Source organism: Anabrus simplex, chromosome 7, assembly GCF_040414725.1.
Source record: "Anabrus simplex isolate iqAnaSimp1 chromosome 7, ASM4041472v1, whole genome shotgun sequence".
Taxonomy (NCBI): Eukaryota; Metazoa; Arthropoda; class Insecta; order Orthoptera; family Tettigoniidae; genus Anabrus; species Anabrus simplex.
Window position 1 is genome coordinate 226,338,368 of NC_090271.1, and position 25,319 is coordinate 226,363,686.

The 25,319-nt window shown below is 41.4% G+C and overlaps 1 protein-coding gene and 1 long non-coding RNA gene across 2 annotated transcripts in view; both read left to right on the forward strand.

The window, feature by feature from the left end:
* Positions 1 to 24,392, forward strand: part of LOC136877338 (uncharacterized) — a 304,515-nt gene extending 280,123 nt beyond the window's left edge. The window contains exon 3 of the long non-coding RNA XR_010860752.1: positions 24,232 to 24,392. This is a non-coding gene — a long non-coding RNA (uncharacterized lncRNA). The remainder of the gene's footprint in view (positions 1 to 24,231) is intronic.
* Positions 24,393 to 24,452: 60 nt separating this feature from the next.
* Positions 24,453 to 25,319, forward strand: part of LOC136877787 (uncharacterized) — a 144,250-nt gene continuing 143,383 nt past the window's right edge. Inside the window, exon 1 of the mRNA XM_067151994.2 lies at positions 24,453 to 24,552. Coding sequence (XP_067008095.2) covers positions 24,535 to 24,552 — 18 coding nt within the window. The 5' untranslated portion in view covers positions 24,453 to 24,534. The remainder of the gene's footprint in view (positions 24,553 to 25,319) is intronic.

Here is a 25,319-nt window from a genome sequence, read left to right on the forward strand (position 1 = left end):
ATTACGGTCTGGGTTACCGGCGCATCGTCCACTTCTCCGCCTACCTTTTAATAATGCGCATAAACATGCTAGACTGCAATGGTGTATGAAACGACGTCACTGGGGACAGGAATGGCAGCAGATAGTGTTCTCGGACGAATCCAGGTTGTATTTGTTTGAAAATGATGGCCGCATTTTGGTTTCTCCGCAGAAAGGAGGAGAGGCATCACATTGAATGCATTCGCATAAGACATACAGCGCCAACTCAAGGCCTTATGGTGTGGGGTGCTATTGGGCACAACCACAAATCACAGTTGGTGCGTGTCCAGGGCACCGTGATCAGTATGACCTACGTGAATGACATCTTGCGACCCGTAACCATGCCCTTTCTGCACGACACCCCAGACGCCATATTTCAGCAATACAATGCACGACCACATATTGCTGCACGAACACATGTCTTATTGTTGTCACAGGATGTTAGACTGTTGCCCTGGCCCGCCTGATCATCGGACTTGTCCCATCGAAAATGTACGAGATATGGTGAAACGAGGGTGCGGCGCTGTGACCCAATGCCAACCACCAAAGATGAACTGTGGAACCAGGTGAATGCAGCATGGATGGCTATACCCCAGGACGCCATTCGCGCCTTATACGCGTCGATGGAATCTAGCATGGAACAAGTTATCAGTGCCCGTGCAGGACCCAGTGCCTGCTAGGCAACAGGACATAAGATGAACCAAGATGAGTGAAATGCTAATCGTTTCTGCAGAACATATTATTGAACATGCCCTGTGAATATGAACTTCGTATGCTGACCAAAAAAGTGCAGGACTGTCACCGACGTTTTCCTACACATTGGTAACTTTGTTGCTCGTTTCCCGAAACTTTGGATTTTCAAATCTGTTTTCTTAGTAACTGCCAGAGTTTTCAAGATAATGAAGTGAAATTTAGTACACATGTGTATCTTATAGGGAAGAACAATACAACCTAGAAGTGTTGCTGTACATGTCATAGTTTCGGTTTTTTTAATTATTCTGTGAATAAACGTGCAAAAAAGTTACACTTTAATATAAGATTTTAAAAAAATTTTTTCTTCATAGATTCCAATGATTCTAGGTCAATCTCTGGCTACTGCATTAGTAAATACAATGAAAAAAGAATTTTTGAAAAACAATGATATTTGTGTAAAATATTAGGGAAACGGTGGAACAGTGCACAATATGCAGCCGCCATTTTAAATGCCTAATTTCATGAAATGCATTCGCCATATGACTTGTAGTTACACAAACATATTGGCAAAGCATAGTGTGATTGGCAGACCAAATTACAATTCTTTAGTACTTTCTGTTGCTGAGGAATAAAAAAGTGAAATATACATTTTTTGGTTGTTATAGCTGTAGGTCCCCCCCCCCCTTAATATCACATTAAATCATAAAGGTTTTCATTGACGGCGACAGTGTAATACTTCTTAGGTCTCGCAAACCTAATACCGCCGGATGCAAGATCACAGCTGCGCGGCCCTAATCACACGGCCAACTCGCCCGGTGGATGTTAATTTTACAGGGTCAAGTTGACACAGTATTTCTATTTTCAATTTGGAATTCAGATTATTGTGCCGGGTGGGCAAAATAAAACTGTCCCGGAAAATATTTAGAATAGGACTGACGCGGGATTGTTAATGAACATCACAGGAGATGCTGGGAATGGCCTCATCTGAAGAAATGAAAACCTGAGGATCTAGAAGTCCTGACTCCACTTCACTCAGAAACCTCCGGCAGAACTCAATACGCGAAGGTTCGTCTGGACGCTTAACGCATGTATAACAGTACAAGGATACAGATACAGATCCTTTTTGATAATGTTTCGACACGGCGATCACTTAATTCTCACTTGTACAGATAAACGGCGTTTTCGTCGGACTCCATTCCAGGGTTTCCTTCACTCAAGAAATGTTTTCTAGTGTTTGAACTCCTTTCGCGAGCCCGTTTCGCGCCATTTTACCACTAAGTTTTGCATTGCAGACATTGCTGGAGGTTCTGCCAACACATTTCCAGTCTTAAACTCTTGTGCAAGCAGTTCTGCTTACGTTTGCCGGAACATGTGCTTCGCATAACACTCGACAATGAACACGCGCTATTTTATCGTGAGCACCATTTTGTGTTGCATTGAAATGGTCACTACACACGTCTGCTCATCTCACTCAGTCACACGTTTTGACACAGCGACGTACTCGGGAGATGCGCACGCGCAGACATGTGACAGCAATCGATTGGTGGATCGAAATCACGGTTTTTCAGCACGTCATGTGATGGGCAGTTCTCCTGTTCATAAACAAGGGTCAATTCTACGTCCGTCTTACAAATATTTTCCGGGCCAGCTTTATTTTGCTCATCCTGTATAAAGAGCAGCGAAATGAAAATGGGTCACCTGCCAAAACGTACAGTAGAACATTTCAAAAGTAATCACCAGAACTGTTAAGACATTTATCCGACTTGTTGAGGAAATGGTCAGTCCCTTTCTTGAAAAGAGCTGGCGGGCTGTCAACGGAACCACGTCTAAACCGATGTAAATCATGTAAATGTGTTTCTTCAGTTCGAGGATGGCGCCACAACCAGCGCACAGCGCTATGAAGACACGCTGCAGAAAATGAGGCGCGCTCTGAGACAAAATGCCCGTACAAGCTATCGAACGACACTATTCTTCTTCATGACAACGCCCGTCCCCACACTTCCAACTCTGTGAGGGATACGTGTCAGAGATTTTGGTGGGGAAACTCTTCAACAACCTCCCTATAGCCCAGTTCTCTCCCTACGCAATTTTCACATCTTTGAGGAGCTGAAGAAGGACATTCATGGGCATCGATTTGCATCCGATGACGTATATGACAAGGTTAGGCCCGCCAGCATTTTCATTGACTGTCTCATCACCCAGTGGGATAAATGTCTTAACAGTTCTGGTGATTACTTTTGAGGTATGAAATATTCTACTCGAATATTTGACAGGTGACGCGTTTTCATTTGACTGTCCTTTATTATGCCTGAGGCTCACTCAGCCCACACCAAAAATGAGTACTAGGTTAATTCCTGAGAGAAAAGGTGGGCAGACGTAGAGCTGACCATTCTCCACCACCAGATGCCGGGGTTACGGACAGTGGAAGCCTTACCTTCCACCCCTGCACGGGCCTTTCATGGCCTGTATGGAGATGGCTTTCCTATCTTTTTTGTCCTTTATACAGTACTAATTTTTGCAAGTAAGCCTAACTTGGGCAGAATGGATTTATACAATGTTTCTTTTCATTACTTGGTTCTATTACAATAAAATGTATTTTAAATTTTTCTTTTCAACTTTTTTCGGACTAGCGTAGTTCGAATTAACGAGGCTCTAGTGTACGTGTAACTTAATAATACAGGTACACGTTCAAATATTGGGCCACGGAAAATATGTCATTTCTGAGGCAAAGAAGTTCCTTAAATACCTTTGAGGTGTTACCTTTGCCTTTTATTACGTATTTAAATGTTTCTGATGACTTTGTTAATGAATAGCATATATTTTTCCGCCAACCTCCTCTTAAAATATTCTCTTAATACTGTATTTGAAGACATTAAATTTGACCAAGTGGGTTGGCTGCGCGGTTTGTGTCACAGAGCTATGAACGTGCACTTCAAAGATGGTGGATTAGAACCCCGCTGTCAGCAGCCCTGAATATGGTTTTCAGTGATTTCCCATTTTCACACCATGCTAACGTGCCTTAATTTTATGGTTTTGACGTAACTAAGGCCACAATCGCTTCCTTACCAGTCTTATAGCCTTGCCCTATGCCACCGTCGACATAAGAGCTGTTTGTGTCGGTGCGACGTAAAACTAAGAGAAAAAAACATTAAAGTTCCTCTTATCAATGAAGTGTACATGTTTCTACCAGTCTTAACCTTTATTAAGGAAATCCTTTGAAAACGCTATCCTGTTCTTGTGGTGGTGGTGGTGATTATTATTTAAAGGACACCCTACAACTGGGAAGCCATCCTCGCAGCCTCGTCTTTCTACTCACATCATTATTCCTAGATGTTTCTCCGAATCCGCTATCATTAATATATCGTTTATCGAGCAAGTGCCTGCGTGATTTGGGGCATGTAGCTGTCAGTTTGCACTCTGGACATAGTGGGTTCGAACCTCTCTGTCGACACCGCTGAAGAGATGGCCCCGTTGTTTCCCATTTTCACACCAGGCAGATGCTGGGCTGTACCTTATTTAAGACCACTGTCGCTTCCTTCCCACTCCTAGCCCTTTCCTATCCCATCGTCGCCATAAAACCTTTCTCTGTCGGTGCATTCCTTCCTAGATGTTTCTTCGAATAGTCGCTGAGTGAATTTACTTACCTGTTCTTTCTATCGCCTATAATCAAATGGACTGAATCGCGATTGACCTAGCTAAGGCATTTGATAGGGTAAATCATGGGAGACTAATGACAAAAATGAGTGCAATTGGACTAGACAAAAGAGTGACTAAATGGGTGGCTATATTTCTAGAAAATAGAACTTAGAGAATTAGAGTAGGCGAAGCGTTATCCGACCGTGTTATAATTAAGAAGGGAATTCCTCAAGGCAGTGTTATTGGACCTTTATGTTTTCTTATATATATAAATGATATGAGTAAAGAAGTGAAATCAGATATAAGGCTTTTTGCATATGATGTTATTCTGTATCTATATAAATAAAATCGTAACAACGGTGTGCCTGTACATTGACTATTTTGATGAAATTTCCGTACAGTTATCGGTTTCAGGTGTAATAATGACCGTCTGCATATTTTTTAGCTTTGGTGTCTGTTTGTATGTTTGTATGTTTGTATGTTTGTATGTTTGTATGTTTGTATGTTTGTATGTTTGTCTGTTTTCTTATAACTTTAAAAATACTTGATATATTTCTTCCAGACCTGTCCTTGGATTGGTTTTAGGGCCAATATTATTTCTGAATACCTACATTTATTGAGGGTTTATCCGATACCGAAACCATGATTTTTCACTCCCACAAAATTAATGGAAATCAATTTCTAAAACTTTTTTTCTCATGTGCATCATTTCGATAGGAAGATTAATAAGGGAGATATCATTAACGGACGGTTTTTCAGCACAAGTCCCAACGGACTTAACTCAAAAGCGGGTCCGTGTAAATCGTATTTCATATAAATTGAAAACTACTGAGGATATTTCAACCAAACTTTATATTTAGCACCCACTTGTCCATAGGTAGGTTTTAAAGTCCGTACCATTTCAAATTCCCGGAATAGACTGGGGTTTTATAGGGAACCGAAATAGTGATTTTACTCTCCCAAAATATATACAAGACCATCCTGACTGGAAATCGACCAACCTTTATGGAAATCCATTTCCAAAACTTTTTCTCATGTGCATTTTTTCGATGGGAGGATTAATAAGGGAGATATCATGAAAGGTCGGTTTTGCAGGCTAAGTTCAGCGGACATAGCCCAAAAGATGTTGTACGTGGGGCAGATTCCTTATCTATCTATATAAATCGTAACAATCGTGTGTCTGTACATTGACTATTTTGGCGAAATCTTCATACAACTATCCGTCCATTGACCACCTGCATATTTTTTAGCTTTAGTTTCCTGAAAGTCCTAATTTTTTACCCCCCCCCCCTTCCCCAAAATCAAGATTGCTGCACAATCTGCCAGACGAGCTAGAAGATTGGAATTTGGCAAAATTTTACGTTTTAGCTTGTACCCGACGGAAAACTTCCAAGATCTTTAAATTTTTCACTTTTTATCCCCGAAGAATATCGAAATATGGAGGCAATTTTAATGACGGTGCAGGCCGCCATTTCAAGGTATTTCGTGGTTAAACGGTAAGACCTATCACAAAACGGATGGCACAATGTTCAGTTTCGAGTGGTCTGCAACTTTGGTCCTATGGCATTTTGTCGTTACATTTGTCTCTACCGAGCTCGATAGCTGCAGTCGCTTAAGTGCGGCCAGTATCCAGTATTCGGGAGATAGTAGGTTCGAACCCCACTGTCGGCAGCCCTGAAGATGGTTTTCCGTGGTTTCCCATTTTCACACCAGGAAAATGTTGGGGCTGTAACTTAATTAAGGCCACGGCCGCTTCCTTCCAATTCCTGGGCCATTCCTATCCCACCGTCGCCATAAGACCTATCTGTGTCGGTGCGACGTAAAGCAACTAGCAAAAAAATTGTCTCTATTTCTCGACTGTAAGTAAATTTTGCAATTTTCACACGCATAATTCATACTTTGAATCACATAAAGGAAAAATAGAATCATCAAATTCTACGCTTACATTGGCCTACCCAGTAGCCATATGTGAGACAAATGTTATGTTTGTAGTTGTCACATAATTATCCAAAAAGTAATGCACTGTGATACAATCTTACCCTAATTTCACCCTATTCAACGTTTCTAACTCAATCTGGCCCATGAATAGATGAGACACGAGAAAATACGTTACAAAGGACCAGCCATTTAGACCGCTAAATACGGTGCCTTGTGGTACAATCCGTCTGTCTATATGACGTAACGTTTAGACGAATAAGTTTGGGTGGTGTCTTTAAAAGTAGGAAAGATCACAATACGAAGATAACGTTGGAATTCAATAGGACAAATTGGTGCAAATATTCGTTTAAAGGAAGGGGTGGGGGATTGGAATAACTTACCAAGGGAGATGTTCAATAAATTTCCAATTTCTTTGCAGTCATATAAGAAAAGGCTAGGAAAAGAACAGATAGGGAATCTGCCACCTGGGCGACTGCCCTAAATGCTACAATTTTGGGCACTGCTCTACAGTACATCAAGACCCTTCTCGTTCATTTAGTATGGTTGATTAACTTATGTACTGTAAAACATTCTACTCTGTCTTCATAAACATATTATCTTATGATGTCACGAACTGTAAAAACCGTACAAAGCCATCACTGTGGAGGTCGTGAAGACCGTATGCTTTTACCTCCAGAAATTAATCTGGTACTCATTTCTGGTGAGGGCTGAATGAATCCCAGAATGTTATACTCCTTCAGAAACTGAGCGACTTGGATGCGCGCCACGGGCCTTGCAAGTGTAGGTTTGAATTCGGCAGATGGTGGGTTTGAACTCCACCATTGGCAACCCTGCTGATTGCTTTCCGTGGCTTCCCGTTTTCACTCCAGGCAAATGCAAGTGATGTACATTAATTAAGGCCACGGCCACTTCCTTTCCAGTTCTAGTCCGCTTAACTGATTTAGTGCTACGTTAAACAACTGAACTCCTGTATTGGAAACAGCCGAGAGCATTGTCGTCATCCAGGGAACAGGAAGGCTCTTCCTGTATCTCTCTCGTCTCATCGATTGGATGGTGAGCCATCTGTGAACCTGGCTGCAGGACACCAAGAGAACTGGGTCATCTGGAGGTCTCTGAATAGACTGTGTACTAGGGTTGACAGCTGCAAGGAGGTTCTGTGTAAGTGAGACTTCTCCAACGGCGCGGCCGAGTGTGCATGGGGAGAAAACGAAACAAATATTCTCACATGAACTAGTGCACGCTGGGTCGATCATCCTGCACACTTTAGGGTCTGATATTGGGAAGGGAGTCACGCGTTACCGCGTCAAGATAAATGAACAGTTGATTGTGTCTCCGTACCTTTTTCTTAAAAAATATAACCCCATGGCACTACAGCCCTTGAAGGGCCTTGGTCTACCAAGCAACCGCTGCTCAGCCCTAAGGCCTGCAGATTACGAGGTGTCGTGTGGTCGGCACGACGAATTCTCTCGGCCGTTATTCTTGGCTTTCTAGACCGGGTTTTCTTAATTATGGATAACCATTTCATCTTTATTTTACATTAAGTGTTGTTGTTTGGGTCATAAGTCCACAGACTGGCTTGATGCAGTTCTCCATGCCAACCTATCTTGTGCTAACCTTTTCATTTCTACGTAACTACTACATCCTTCTTCTACTCTAATCTGCTTGTCATATTCATGCCTTGGTCTACCCCTACCATTCTTACGTGTCTACATTTCCCTCAAAAACTAGGTGAACAAGTCCCGGGTATCTGAAGATGTGGCCTATCATTCCAACTCCTTCTGGTCGAAGTTAGCAAAATCGTTCTCCTCTCACCAGTTCGGTTCAGTATCTCTGCATTCGTTAATCGATCTACATATCTTACCTTCAGCGTTCTTCTGTAACACCACATTTCAAAAGCTTCTATTCCTTCCTTTCTGAGCTGGTTATTGTACATGTTTCACTTCTCTGCAATGCCACGCTCCAGGCGAAAGTCTTCCAATAATTCCCATATCATTGTTGGAATAGAGCAAATTTCTTTTCTTAATAAAGGCTTTCCTTGCTTGTGCTAATCTGCATTTTATGTCCACCTTACTTCTGTCATCGTTGGTTGTGCTACTACCAAAGTAATAATAGTCATATAGTTTTAAGACTTGATCCTACTCTAATACTCCCTGCATCACCTGTCTTCGTTCGACTGCACTCCATTAATTTTGTTTTATATGTGTTTTTTCATCCTGTACTCCTCCAAGACTGTGTCCATACCATTCAGCAATTTCTCCAGATTCAGAAAAAATAACAATATCATCGGCAAATCTCTTTCCTCTCATTGGGTTGTGATTCCTTTTCCAAATTCACCTTTGTTTTACTTTACCGCATGTTCTATATCAACATTGAAAATGAGAGGGGACAAACTGCAGCCTTGCCTCACTCCTTTATGGATTGCTGTTTGTTTGTTTGTTTTTTTGGGCCCTCGATTGTTATCACTGCAGAGTGATTTTTGTACAGATTGTAGATAATCCTACTTTCTCAGTATCTCATCCCGATCTCCTTCAGAATCTCAGTCAGTCAGTAATAATATCTATAAGGCCAAGTGCAAGCATTGTGCAATCGACTGAATCAGTGGACTCTCTAAGTGCCATCTTCTTATCTTGTACGTCCGAATATTCTTAAGATTTTCCATTCCTTGAGCTCTATTTTCCTGAGTGGGCCCTTCCTAGTCATCAAGAGATATTCAGAGGCGTAGAGGACAGGGGATCTTATTACCGAGTTGTAATGTTTAAGTTTTTAAGATTCTTGGAAAGGTATCTGGATGTGTAAATGCTCTTGCAGGAGTGGTAGACCCTCTCCAACTAGGCACATCTGGCGTATATTGTCAACGTTTCACTCTCATTGGCTGATATCCACTCTTTTAGGTACAGGGTGGTGCACGAAATGTCATACACTGGAAATTGTTTATAGAAAATGTAATATACAGCATATTGAATACAAAATGGCGTTACAACATTCACTGACGTGTGCATGGTTAGTCCATGTGCAGGACATGTTCAATATGTCCGCCTTCTCGGTGTTACAAGAGCTTCGAGACGAACCTGCATGTTCGCGATCACTCTACGACAAAAGTCCTCACTCAACCCTCGGAAGAAAGTCACAATGGCCGCTTGCAATTGCTGTACATTTTCTGGTTTAAGCCGGTAGATTGTCTCCTTCAAATATCCCCAAAGGGAGAAGGCGCAGGGATTGAGATCGGGGCTATGCGGTGGCCAGATTGAGCCGCTCTGAAAACGCAGTGGATATCGATGGGACATCACACGGGGCCCGAAATGTTCATACAGGAAGTCCAGAACATTTGTCATTTTGTATGGAAACACGTCAAGGTCAGACTTCAGTATTCTCTGAATTGACCGACGAGAGATGCCCAGCTGAACACATGCATTTCTGGTGGATTTGGAGGGGCTCCGAGCCACAGCCGCTCTCACTGCAGCAACATTCTCCGGTGAGCGGACCGGCTTGAGGCGGGGCGTTTTCTCTCGAGTATGTTGCGTTCTGTTTCAAATTGCTTGGCCAGTCTGTATACCGTCTGCCGGCAAGAGCCCACCGAGTACGTAAACGAACACTAAACCTTTCCTGGGTCCGAACTACGCCCTTGTTTCAGTATAAAACAACACTGCCTTCACCTTCTGTTCACGCGTCAGTCTCCCTTTGTCCGCCATGCTGTATAACTGGCAGCCGGTACGCATGCGCGAGATGTGGTGCTGCCTGTCGGATCACGCATGAAATATGGTTTCTGTTCACGAAAGGACATGGTTGTGAGCCCAGGTTTACACATTTTATGAAACATATCCGATGTATGACATTTCGTGAGCCACTCTGTACTTGACTGCAGGGATTTTGCCAATGGTGGTGTCTTCCAGTGGGATTGTAGATGGCTCCCTTAGTATTAGTCGTGAACTCTTTTTTTTGTGCACTGATCTTCAGACCGTTCTTAGCTGCGATGTGAAGGCTCTGTAGTTAGTGAGTATCCTCCTCTGTGTTGTTGGGGAAAGGCTAGGCAAGATACATTGAGGTTATCTTTCCTGTATTCAATCTATATGACATAAAATGTTAGTGTTGAACTGTAGAAGTATTGTAAAGAAAGAAATAGAATTAAGTAATTTAATAGATATATAATTACCAGATATTGTAAAAGGAGTTGAATCATGGCTGAGCAATAATATAATGGATGCAGAAATTTTCTCACAGAACTGGAGTGTGTATTGTAGAGATAGGGTAGGAATGGTGAGAGGAGGAGAATTCTTTCTGGTGAAAGAAGAATTTGTAAGCTACGAAAAGGTTAAAGATGACAAACATGAAGGTGTAAGGGTCATTTCTAAAGATAATAGGCAACTTCATATCTTTGGAGTGTACAGACCGGGAAAGGGTAGCGCTGACGCTGATTCAGAATTATTTGATAAGCTAATCAGGTATGATGGAACAACATGGAATGGAAAGTGATTGTAGCGGGAGATTTGAATTTACCAAATGTCAACTAGGAAGGTATCAAATCAATCACTACTGATCTGCATGTAGGGCAGTCGCCCAGGTGGCAGATTCCCTATCTCTTGTTTTCCTAGCCTTTTCTTAAATGATTGTAAAGAAATTGGAAATGTATTGAACATCTCCCTTGGTAAGTTGTTCCAATCCCTAACTCCCCTTCCTATAAACGAATATTTGCCCCAATTTGTCCTCTTGAACTCCAACTTGGTCTTCATATTGTGATCTTTCCTACGTTTAAAGACACCACCCAAACTTATTCGTCTACTGATGTCATTCCACGCCATCTCACCACTGACAGCTCGGAACATACCGCTTAGTCGAGCAGCTCGTCTCCTTTCTCCAAAGTCTTCCCAGCCCAGGTAATGCGAACGACAGGAAGCATGGCCAACAAATGGCAAACAAGTTAATATGGGAAGGACAGCTGATTAAGAAAGTGATGGAACCAACCAGAGGGAAAAATATCTTGGATGTGGTGCTAATAAAACCAGATGAGCTCTATAGGAAACCGAAGTAATAGATGGTATTAGTGATCATGAAGCTGTTTTTGTCATAGTTAAAAATAGATGTGATAGAAAAGAAGGTCGTAAAAATACGACTATTAGGCAGTACCATATGCCTGATAAAGCAGGCATGAGAGAGTTTTTAAAAATTAACTATGCACGGTGGAAAAAGGTAAATACAAATGTAAACAGACTCTGGGATGGGTTTAAAGCAATTGTAGAGGAATGTGAAAATAGGTTTGTACCTTTAAAGGTGGTAAAGAATGGTAAAGACCCGCCTTATTATATTAGAGTAATAAAGATACTAAGAAGGAGTTGCAGATTGGAAAGAAATAGAGTTAGAAATGCCTGTGGAAGTAAGAAGAACTTAATACGAAATTGAATTTAGCAAAGAAGTCAGTTAAGGATAACATGATGGCAAGTATAATTAGCGGTCATACAAATTTTAGTGAAAAATTGAAAGTTATGTATAGGTAGTTTAAGGCAGAAACAGGTTCCAAGAAGAACATTTCAGGAATAATTAATGAACAAGGGGAGTGTGTATGTGAGGATCTTCAAAAGGCAGAAGTATTCAGTCAGCAGTATGTAAAGAGTTTTGGTTACAAGGGTAATGTCCAGATAGAGGATGTGACTAATGCTAAAGAAGTTTTAAAATTTACATATGATAACAATGACATTTACAATAAGATACAAAAGTTGAAAACTAGGAAAGCGGCTGAAATTGATAAGATTTCTGGGGATATACTGAAGACAATGGGTTGGGATATAGTACCATATCTGAAGTACTTATTTGATTATTGTTTGCATGAACGAGCTATACCAAATGAATGGAGAGTTGCTATAGTAGCCCCTGTGTATAAAGGAAAGGGTGACAGACATAAAGCTGAAATTTACAGGCCAGTCTGACATGCATTGCACGTAAGCTTTAGGAAAACATTCTTTCTGATTATATTAGACATGTTTGCGAAATTAATAACTGGTTTGATAGAAGGCAGTTTGGGTTTAAGAAAAGTTATTCGACTGAAGCTCAATTTGTAGGATTCCAGCAAGATATAGCAGATATTCTGGATTCAGGAGGTTAAATGGACTGTATCGCGATTGACCTGTCAAAGGCATTTGATAGGGTGGATCATGGGAGACTACTGGCAAAAATGAGTGTAATTGGACTGGACAAAAGAGTGACTGAAAGGGTGGTTATTTTTCTAGAAAATAGATCTCAGAGAATTAGAATAGGCGAGGCTTCATCTGTCCCTGTAACAATTAAGAGGGGAATTCCTCAAGGCAGTATTATTGGACCTATATGTTTTCTTATATATATAAAATGACATAAGTAAAGAAGTGGAATCAGAGATAAAGCTTTTTCTTGATGATGTTATTCTGTATAGAGTAATAAATGATACAAGATTGTGAGCAACTACTAAATGACCTCGATAATGTTGTGAGATGGACAGTAGGCTATGGTATGATGATAAACGGAGTTAAAGTCAGGTTGTGAGTTTCACAAATAGGAAAATTCCCTCCATTTTAATTACTGCGTTGATGGGGTAAAAGTTCCTTTTGGGGATCATTGTATCTAGGTGTTAATATAAGGAAAGATCTTCATTGGGGTAATCACATAAATGGGATTGTAAATAAAGGGTACAGATCTCTGCACATGCTTGTGAGGGTATATAGGTGCTGTGTAAGGATGTAAAGGAGAGGGCATATACGTCTCTGGTAAGACCCCAACTAGAGTATGGTTCCAGTGTATGGAACCCTCACCAGGATTACTTGATTCATGAACTGGAAACAATCCAAGCAAAAACCAGCTCGATTTGTTCTGGGTGATTTCCGACAAAAGAGTAGCGTTACTAAAAAGTTGCAAAGTTTGGGTTGGGAAGAATTGTGAGAAAGGAGACAAGCTGCTCGACTAAGTGGTATGTTGAGCTGTCAGTGGAGAGATGGCGTCGAATGACTTAGTAGACGAATAAGTTTGAGTGGTGTCTTTAAAAGTAGGAAAGATTACAATATGAAGATAAACTGGAATTCAAGAGGACAAATCGGGGCAAATATTCGTTTATAGGAGGGTGATTTAAGGATCGAAATTACTTACTAAGGGAGATGTTCAATAAATTTCCATTTTTTTGCAGTCATTTCAGAAAAGGCTAGGAAACAACAGATAGGGAATCTGCCACCTGGGCAACTGCCCTAAATGCATATCAGGATTGATTGATTGATTGATTGATATAGTCCAGTTCCTAATGATAGTGTGGTAGTCCATTCCCTGATAATATTCTCTAGTACACAGTTTAGTAGGGTTACTGACACCATACATTATTATTATTATTATTATTATTATTATTATTATTATTATTATTATTGTTATTGTTATTGTTATTGTTATTATTATTATTGTTATTATTTGATTTGTATAGGATGGAGTTGTAACTTTATAGGAAATTTTGATAATGATTTTTTTCAGATACCTCTGTTAATAGTAGATGTATCAAAAATATGTAAATAACAACAGTTATAAAAAATGTAATTTCCATTTTATATTTTATACTATTTTTTTCTGGAGAGCCTCCGTGGCTGAGGTGGCAGCGCGCTGGCCTCTCACCTCTGGGTTCCGTGGTACAAATCCCGGTCACTCCATGTGAGATTTGTGCTGGACAAAGCGGAGGCGGGATAGGTTTTTCTCCGGGTACTCCGGTTTTCCCTGTCATATTTCATTCCAGCAACACTGTCCAGTATCATTTCATTTCATCTGTCATTCATTAATCATTGCTCCAGAGGAGTGCGACAGGCTTCGGCAGCCGGCACAATTCCTATTCTTGCCGCTAATGGGGGCTTCATTCATTCCATTCCTGACCCGGTGGATGACTGGAAACAGACTATGGATTTACGTTTTCACTATTTTTTCTTACGTGAATGATAAGAAATAACTCACGATGTCAGGTATTTAGTTGTATTTCTGTTTTATACGATTTTTAGCTCTACATGCACATGTGAGCTTTTAATTTTTTAAATTCTCAACGTTTTAAACATATGTTTGAAAAATAATGTATAGAACATATTGAGATACGAATACATAATGTTATGAACATCGAATGAGTGGACCGAGCTCGATAGCTGCAGTCGCTTAAGTGTGGTCAGTATCCAGTTTTCGGGAGATAGTTTGTTCGACCCCCCCACTGTCGGCAGCCCTGAAGATGGTTTTCCGTGGTTTCCCATTTTTACACCAGGCAAATGCTGGGGCTGTACCTCAATTAAGGCAACGGACGCTTCCTTTCAACCCCTAGCCCTTTCCTATCCCATCATCGCCGTAAGACCTATTTGTGTCGGTGCGACGTAAAGCAAATAATTTTGTGTGTGTGTCGAATGAGTGGAACGGGTGGATCCTGAAAGTGAGATATCGCCAAAACCACTGTTATAGATGCAACCGTAATTTGCCTGACAGGTACGTAGATGCTGGTTGTACCGGTATCCCCGGCTCTGGTACCAGTTCAATATTTATATGTGTCGCTATCTATGAGAGCAAGGACGAAGCACTTACAGCTAAACGACTGGGAGTGCGAAAAGAGGTTCCCATCTGTACCAATATCGCTTGAGTGACTATTTTTGTGAATCACTATGAAAAGGGAATAGTTACTAAGTCTAACGGCTGCTTGAAGTATTGAAGAGAAGAGATGAATGACCTTAGCTACAAATAAGGAAATGAGTAATTGATTGAAATGCATTCTGCAACTGACGTCTTTCAGATTAATTCTAAAATACACCGAAAAGCTAATGAGGTGCTCTAGATTGAAGGTTAGTTGTAGAGAATGTTTTACTTTTTTTTTAAAGAAAATTGACTGATCCTTCATCAGTTGCATGATGATCGCTTCCTAATTAAGAAATGTCTGTTTTAAACCATCAATGTCCATAAGCAGTTTGTAATTGTTTGACCGGCCTGAAGAAAGCTTATGTATAAGATTCTGAGAGCGTACAAATACTTTAACTCCTTCACAAAACAACCATTAAAGTAATTCAAATGTTCTTCGAAATACTGTTACGAATAAAACGCTGCCTGTTTTATTGAACTAATTTAATCTAGGATGACCCAATCGAAACACACACATATACACAATTATACTTGAAAAAGAACGACAATATTTCTCTAATTAGTAGCTAATTACAAATTCTCTACTCCCCACGGCAGTCTTTTCCTGAAACGGACGATTCTTCCGTTATCTTGATTAGCAGGCCTCACCTTTCCTTTCGCTTCGCACGCACCAGGCTCTTCCTTCAGCAGTTTCCTGTATTTGGTTTCGAACACAAGTCTGTTGAATATCAGGCAGCACGATGGCTCGACTCCAGACAAGTTCGATAACTTGCCTAATCACACGACTGCTGTACACTCGGCTCGACTCCAGACAAGACCGATAATTCGCACTGTCATTTCTACACAGTTAACTCACACTCTTTGTAACTGCTCCACACACTGAACTACTCAACACGTACCACTCGACAATAATACAGCACGACGAACACTAACAACACTTAAACATTATTATCTGACACACAGCTCCAATACAATCAACGACTCCCGCAACAGCAACAACAACAACAAGTTTCACTCCATTTTTTTACGCACGTATGTGCCTATAAATGGCCAAAAATCATTCAAAAATAGGTAAAGAACTTTGAGAATAAACGAGGAAATAGAAAGAGGAGAGGAGAGACTGTACCGTGCATCTTCGAACTCCGCACGGGAGTGTTTACTTTAAGTTTGCCGGCCATATCCTGTCTTGTATAGTTTTTATAACGTCCAGCAGGCAGTTAAATTATGTTGTAATTGTTCGGAATTACGTGATGGTCATGTTTACTTATGTTGTTGCTGGAAAGTACTGTAAACAAAAGATAAATAAAAAATATTATACTTATACTCAATCCCTGGCAAGCGTGATTTGTCGTAAACATCATCCTGGCACAAACTGTGATTCTAAATTAATACAGTATATTGTTACGTGTTCATCCGATTGCCAACCCTCTGGAAACTTCCTTCGGTATTTCCGGGAAGGGATGAGTGAGTCAGGGCGGAGACCTCCAAGCCGGCCTAAGGGCATACCACGGTCTCTCCTTCTATTGTGTCTTTCGTCTGGTGTCTGTGGATTTTCTGGAAGGCAAAACCCGAACGTTCTCCGCTCCCCGAAGGTACCAGAACTTCATCACCAGGCATATATAAAGGAACCTCGCTGCGAACGTGTGAGTTGGTGGACTGCAGTAGTGTTGTTTGAACAGGGATGTGAGTGCTGAGAGAGTGTCGTCGTGGTAAAGTGTTGGAGCCGGGAATATCGGTACAACCAGCACATCCCGACTACTCAGGCAAATTACGGTTACATCTATAACAGTGGTTTTGCCCATAACTCACCTTCAATATCCACCCGTTCCACTCTCCCGATGTTTTCGACAGAACAATGCTCGTCCACACACAGCACGTGTCTCTATGAACTGTCTGCGTGATGTTGTTGAGGTACACCCGTGGTCAGCAAGATCCTCTGATCTGTCCCCGATAGAACATGTTTGGGACCAGCTTGGACGCCACTGTAGCAATTCTGGTATAGCATATTTACTTTGTCAGTCAGATACTTTGGCACCTTGAGGTTTTCCAGGCATTCTCAGACCTTGTTCCGATGGACACTGTCGGAGGTCTTTTCATTGTTCAAAAATGTATTCACAAGATTCTTTCCCTTTTCCCAGTACTTTTCTTGAAGTATTTAAAATGAAAATCCATAGCCTGTTTCCAGTCATTCGACCGCGCCAGGAATGGAATGAATGAAGCCCCCACCTAGCGGTGAGGATAGGAACTGTGCCGGCTGCCGAAGCCTGTCGCACTCCTCTGTGGCAATGACAGATGAAATGGTAATAGAGAGTGTTGCTGGAATGAAATATGACAGGGAAAATCGGAGTACTCGGAAAAAATAACCTGTCCCGCTCCGCTTTGGCCAGCACAAATCTCACATGGAGTGACCGGGATTTGAACCACGAAACCCAACGGTGAGAGGCCGGCGCGCTGCCGCCTGAACCACGGAGGCTATTTTGAAAGCATTCTTACGGCAACAATTAGATCCATAATACTTCGATCTTTTTTGAATTTGTGTTGTTCTTCCTCAAGCAAATGTTCCACTATTTTCGTAAGTCTCTTTTCAATCATCTTTTCTAACACTTTCATGGTGTCTAACAACAACGTTATGCCCCTGTAATTTCCACATTTCCGTCTGTTGCCCTTTCTAAACATTGGGATTATGATTCCTTTTTTTCCAGTCTTTTGGGATTTTGTTTCCTTCTCAGATCACCGAGAGCCCATTTAATCCTGGTATTCCAGCTGCCTTTGTCATATCTGAGGCGATGTGATCCAAGCCCGAGGAGTTTCCGTTTCGCATGTTCTTTAGTCTGTTTCGACTTCAAGCCATGTTAATGGGGGTTGTTTTTTCTGAATTTTTTCTATTCTACAGTTGTTGGTGGTGATGGCCTTTTGTGCAGTTTTTAAAAACAAAACCCAATATTGACATGATATTCTTCTGAGGACGCAGAGGACAGTTTTCTGCGAAACGTTAAGAATTTCACCTTCTTTTCTTGACACGGCACAAGCCCAAAAGCCTATACTATATGATGTCTATAAGTACGGGCATTAATAAGCATTAATGGCAAAACCCAATATTGTTCACTATTTGTCGAAGCATTGTGTTTGATATAATGAGAAAGTCTCGCATATTTTTGTCAAGCTGCTTCTTCAGTTTGTCAGTGGTCGGAAGCACTCTATTGACGTAAAATTCATGAATATTTCGACGAATCACACGAATAGTAAACTGATCGATGCACAATTTCTGAACGTTGATTTTTAGCTGACTGAGAAGGCACTCGGAGACAGTGTCGTCAACACCTGATGGTGAAACGTAGCTAAAACTGATCGCCAAATTGGCCAGAATGGCTAAATATATGGAGTAGTTCGCTACACGACAAAAGAAGTTGAAATAACGTTAACAATGTAACAATTTGTAACTTACTTGTTATACAGCACTATGGAAAATTCTGACCACAGGTAACAAGCAAGGGTAAAGCCAGGGAAATTCGCCATTCGTTCTGGGAACTAGAGAAATGATTCAAGGAATAGTCCCCGGACAAAGTACGGCGTGAAAACATTACGTCACGCATGTAATAAATTAGTGAGTATTCGTAAGATTTCTCTGAATCATGAATAGTTACTGGAAAATTTGCATAAATTTTACCTTCCACTACTACTATAACACATGTTATGAGACACATATATAGTCTGTTGCTTTTGCTGCATCATCTGAGAGTACTTGCGAGTATGAGTCCTGGATTCTGTAAACGTAAAGTTTACCCCACGGCTGGATGTTAATAAACAGAGAGCTCAGTAGGTATTCATAGTCTCCGACCCAGTGTTCGCATATATCGGGTTTCCACATAATTACCAACAGTTCGTTATTGAAGTATTAAGGTGGAATTTACAAATGTTGCAGGCATATGTTATTCAAATTTCGTAACAACAGCTCTAGCCGTTTCTTTATAACTGTCTCCCACAGTTCAGATTTGCTCCCCTTTTTTTCCTTCTCGATTCCAAAACATGAATTTAAAAATTCCTATTTTTACTTGATTAATATTGAATATGTGTAGCTTAATTTTGAAGTTTAGTTATTCTTCAGGAAACTGTTTGATTGATTGATTGATTGATTGATTGATTGATTGATTGATTGATTGATTGATTGATTGGTTGATTGATTGTTGTTGTTGTTGTTGTTGTTGTTGTTGTTTTAAGGGGCCTAAGATCTAGGTCATCGGTCCCTAAAGAAACTGTTATGGTACAAGTCCATGCAAGGGACATTTATGAAATGACATTTTGTAATTTAATTGCTGAACTGAAAGTTGATTCCTTTCATCAGACCAAATTGAATTCATCTCTGAAAACATCCTTTCTGGTAATGGCTTGTCACCTGGTGGTAGAATCATGGAAACCTTTGATTACTGATCGAAGTATTGAGGTACCGAATATTAAATCATGGAATTGATCATGGTGCCATCTTTCAGAAATAGACTGGAATTCCTCAATATATTATATGATTATGAAAGTATTGTGAGCCTCCGTAGCTCAGGCGGAAGCGCGCCGACTTCTCACCTCTGAGTGTTGTGGTTCAAATCCCGGTCAATCCATGTGAGATTTGTGCTGGACAAAGCCGAGGCGGGACAGGTTTTTCTCCGGTTACTCCGGTTTTCCCTGTCATCTTTCATTCCAGCAACACTCTCCAATTCCATTTCATTTCATCCGTCAGTCATAATCATTGCTCCAGAGGAGTGCGAAAGGTTTCGGCAGCCGGTACAGTTCCTATCCTCGCTGCTAGATGGGGGCTTCATTCATTCCATTCCTGACCTAGTCGAATGACTAGAAACAGGCTGTGGATTTTCATTTCATTAAAGTACTGTCAGAAGGAGGATAATGTTGGGGTAAATATTTAAGAAGTTTAACATTTTGATTACCTTGTTAGGTCAACAAATTCATTCTGATTTTGTTATATTTTCGTCGTGCTGACCACACGACCCCTCGTAATCTGCAGGCCTTCGGGCTGCGCAGCGGTCGCTGGACAGGCCAAGGCCATTTCAAGGGCGTTTAAGTGCCATGGGGGAGGGGGTTCATATTTTCACCTATTATTTAAATTGGTCAGTTTCACCTCGCAAGGTGGTATGAATCCGATCACTAACTTAGTTTGCATATAAGAACGGAACCAATCTACCAATGTGTGAATCCGATCAATATTTTTGAATTTTTAAAGTATGTTAAGTATTTATAACAATTTGTCAAATGTTATTACAATCTTATTTTGTAAAAACAATACAGTATGGTACACTTATTTCTAAAAGTAGTGCTATACAAAATATTATTTGAATTATTATGAATGATTCCCAGAAAACCTAAATTACGCGAGTTTCAAGTGGTAAAAAAATATACTGCCGACATTAAGGTTGATTTACTCAGTATCATAATCGTTTATAATATTAAATATCTACAGTAGGCCTATATTTACCACGACTTCTATCTCTACATTACCTAACCGTGATACAGAGGAGAACGAGGAAAATAAAAATGAGACAAGGAGGAGGGAAAAGAGAGTGCAGAATTAAAAGTAAATTATTTCACCATCGTAAAAATTTTCCTATAAAAAGAGGGTTAGATATTTTATTGGCAACGTTGAAGATGGTACATATAAAATGATATTTCTGAAAAAAAGGAAGCTGTTGATAGTAATGTTTGCTTTGTTTTTCTGTAAAATGAACTTGCATCTCAGGCAGAAATAACACAAATTGATCGAAAGGTTGTTCTAGGAAATCGATTTTCGGGTTCGTCCCAGAACCTCCTTATAAACTTGCGTGATCAGATTCACTCTGCAAAATTGCAAAATACCGAGCTCGATGGCTGCAGTCGCTTAAGTGCGACCAATATCCAGTACTTGAGATATTATGGGTTCGAACCACACTGTCGACAGCCCTAAAGATGGTTTTCCGTGGGTTCCCATTTTCACACCAGGTAAATGATGGCTGGGGCTGTACCTTAAGGCCAAAGTCGCTTCCTTTCCACTCCTAGCCCTTTCCTGTTCCATCGTCGCCATTAGACCTGTCTGTGTCGGTGCGACGTAAAGCAACTTGTAATAAATAAATTGCAAAATTATAATTAGATACGGATAGTGTCAAAACTGTGTTGTCTATGGACATGCTGTGGGTAAAAATAATGAATTATCTACAAGAAACACACTAGCCCCGCAACTATTTGTTTCTCTACACAGAACGTACAAAGCAAAGAAAAGTGTTCATAAAAAACAAAGAAAAATATTTTTTCATTATTCCATGACGTAGGTAAAGTTATTATTCTATGCATCTTTTGAAGTTAGGAGATTCACTTTCACTACAATGCAAATGAAGAGTTGACCTTGTATGAGAGTAAAAATATCGCAACTTTACAATTCTGCACGGAGGTACTTGCAGGCAACAAAACTTATCTGACATGTCTTTACTTCTCGAGTGTGGAACACATGGGAAACAACTGTTGACAACAACAATGTTTAGTACTGTGCCCTTAAACGTAGGCGACGACTGTGCACTACAGCTTACCAATATTGTAGACCAGTTCATCCAGAACAGATCCGGTACGGGACTGTTGTTAAGATGCCGTGCCAATATTTCCTACTGTTGAAAAGTACGTAAATGATCGGATTCACACAACCTGATCGGAATCACCTCATTTTACGGTACCTTGGTTGAAATCGTTGACTTACTTTACATTTACAGAATCCAGGACTTAGATACTTGCAAGTACTCTGAGATGATGAACCAAGAGCAACAGATTATATACGTCTCGTAACATGTGTTATAGTAGTAGTTGGGTCCTTGGCTGAATGGTCAGCGTACTGGCCTTCGATTCACAGGGTCCCGGGTTCGATAATCGATCGGACGAGGAATTTTAACAGTTTCTGGTTAATTCTTCTGGCTTCGGGGCTGGGTATTTGTCTTCGTCTTACACACCATACTACTAAACACCATACAAATATGCAGCGGTGAATATATTCCTCCACAAGGGCATCCGGCCGTAAAATGTAGCTTAGATCACATCCGACTCCCTAGTAAATGGCCAGGAAAGAAGATCGGCTCTTGAATTGAAACACATCTCCCTGTATCATAATTAATATACTGTTTGTGCTGGCCGCTCTTGTAGTGATAAATACTTGCTTTTCTTGTGGTGGTAGTGATTATTGTTTTAAGGGGAAGGACTAGTAGGCAGCCATTCCCTCGTAAGACTAATTAGAAAGGAAAAAGGAAGAGGTTGGAGGAATGAAGGTATCGGAGAAAAGGAAGGATCATGAAGGGCAGGACAATATTAAAGGATCCATAGACGTAGTAAACATAATGCCGGCGGGATCGGAAGAGAACAAGAGTTGACCAAGGGAGGTAGGATAAGAAAGACGACAGTGAGGAGCCTGGCACAAGTAAGTTGAAGCAATGCCAGACTCTGGTAAGCGACCCCCTAGAGTTCCCTTTTTCTTTGCCTCATACAACAGGCAGTGGATACTGTTGATTTGAGATCAAAATTGTTGACAAATATCATTGCTGCTTTAAGGAACCAAACTTCATGGGTATCAGGGAAGAATGATGGTAAAAACTGTGACAAACAAATTATTACTAACGATAGACGCCCAAACTACACGAGGGTGACTAGCATAATGGCTTTCCATCCGGACAGCTGAAATTCGAACCTCGTTGATCCTGAGTTCGAATGTTTTACCAATTCACGGCGTATCAGAAAGGGCTCCCGGCGTTTTAACTCTCTGCCAAAACGAAATAGGCCTATCGAAATATCGAAATACGCTGAAGGAAGTTTTTAATAGATTCCTTTTTTTAACGTTCTGTTTCTTAGCATCTAACACGAAATATTCGGAAAGGCTCCGGGACGATTAAATTAAATGGCGTATAGCTTTTAATGTCGGAAGTGTCCGAGTACAAGTTCGGCTTGCCGGATGCAGGTCTTTTGATTTGACGCCTTTTGATGAAGACGACATACATACCCAGCCCCCGTGCTAGCGGAATAAACCAATTACGGTTAAAATGCCTGATCCTACCGGGAATCGAACCCGAGACTCCTGTGACCAAAGACCAGCACGCTAACCATTTAGCCATGGAGTCGAACAAGGCGATGACATTGATGGTGGCAATAGTTATTATTTTCCACCTTCATAGTGTAACGGTTAGTGCTATTAGCGTCTGTCCTCGGAGGACGGGTTCGATTCTCGGTACTGTCATAAATTTAAGATTGACAAGAGCGCTGGTATGTGGTTAGAAATACACATGCAGCTCGCTTCCATTGGGGGTGTCGAGGACTCGAATTTACTTTATTATTATTATTATTATTATTATTATTATTTTAAGTCCGACTCTTGGATGAATGGTCATCGTACTGGTCTTCTATTTAGAGGGCCCCGGGTTCGATTCACGGCCGGGTTGGGGATTTTAAGTGCGTAATGTTATTGCTTCTGCTCGGGGCCTGGGTTTGTCTTCATACACTTCTCTTCATCTACACACAACACGCCACACTAACAACCACCGCAAGAAACACGCAGTGGTGAATACATCCCTCCATAGTGGTTGGGATTAGGGAGAGCACCCAGGCGTCTCGGCCAAATCCTTGTAAAGTGCCACCCCAGTAAATTGGGAAAAGACAGGAAGAAGGAGAATTGTTGTTTTAGGGGAGCCTATCATCGAAGTCATCGGCCGCTGTTGGAGAATAGTAGGTATGCTAACCTAATGAGCTTTATCTCATGTTAAATGCTCCCGTTCTAGTCCTAATAATCCAGTCTGAAATTCGGGGTGAGGCTGAGATTCGAACCCGCTGCCATGTTATTTCTAGACCGCGGCAGTGATGACCGTTCATGCTGTACTCCCCTTTTGAAGAATTTCCTATAGTTTACCTTCTTCGTTACGCTCACGTTTATCAGTTCGTCTGAGGTGGGTTTCGAAGGGACATACTTTCTGGGAGCTGAAGTCTTTGTGGAGAGAGGCGTTGCCTCATGCGCACGATAACGTGGAACCCGATAAAGTGCTTGAGTGGTGGTCAAAGTTCGATCTGTCGCGCTGTGCCATCGCTCTTCCTCGGCAGGTGCCATTCTGCTGTATCACGGATGACGTTTCTTCATTCAGTTAAAATGGTTTATTGAAAAGTTTGAGGGGAAGGAATAATCTGGCTATATTCGAGTGACCTTCCTCTAGCTGTGGAATATTGAGATCATTTATATGTGTATCGACTCTAAATGTGTGCTGAAGATCAACAGTGTATTGTGTTGTGTTTGGATTGTATTGTCTGATTCTGAAGGATGGTACGTCACAATTAGCGCGAGGTTAATTATTCTTGCAGAGTTGATGAACGCATTTAACAACGGTTTGGGCTTTCCTCTTCTTCGCAAGATGGCGGCAGTGTGGCGCGGTGAGGAAGGGAGCCAGCCAGCCACAGCCGCCTGAGCTGGGAGTGTGACGTGTCCTCGGCCTCCGAAGCGAGCTAGCGAGCGAGGCGGACGAGCCAGCCAAGAGTGGCGTAGGCTGTAGGCCAGTCGATAACGTTCGGGTGGTGGCACGGCCATTGCAGGCAGAGGCAGAGCGGCGCTTCGTACTGCAGGAGTAAGCACTCTCTTTGTGTTGTGGATACACTAGGGGATGCAGAATGCTAGAAGAAAGTAAGGTAGGTACATACTGGAAAAGATAAGAAATGCATGCACCATCCTAGTTTAACTTTCTTTGATGACTGTGGTTATTACACATATAGTGCTAGGAAAGAGCATTGAAGCTAAACCCCCAGAAGTGTAAGGCGTGGTCAAGTTGCCGTGAGTCATCTAGGAAAAGCAGTTGAAGGGTGAGTTGCAAGTAGCCCGGGGGAGGGGAGCAAGCTGTAGCCGGGGGAACAAGCCAAGAAGAGGCAGCTGCATGGCTGCCAGCCGCACAGGAGGTAGATAGGTACATTCGCGGCGCATGCTCTGCACGCAGTACAGTCAGTGCAGTAATGCTCTACATCTTTACGACAAAGAAATCTATTCAACGCCGAGGATGTACCTTCTCTTCTTCGGTTATTATGTTTTGTACGTAAAAGCATGATGTTGGTTAGTCTTTAGCTATGTTTGGCCTCCAGTGAATGTATTGCAGCGATCCGCCGTGTGGTGGGAGTGTGGCCTTTAAAGACCCCTCTGCGAGCTGAGATTCGCTTACGTATGAGTGACAGTATTGATAAGCAAGGACAGTAAATCATTAGAATGAGGTGGATGGTTAGCAGAATTCCCTTCTAGAAAGCGAGAAGACGTTTATTCTTTTGTAAGTTTTAGTTAGGGATATGTTGAGTGATAGTTCTTGCCGGTCGACCCATATAGAGGCCATATTGTGTCATCACATCAGCAGCAGCTTCCTTCTATCGCGTTACGTAGTGGAGTACAGGATGGTTCGTAACTAATAGCCCGC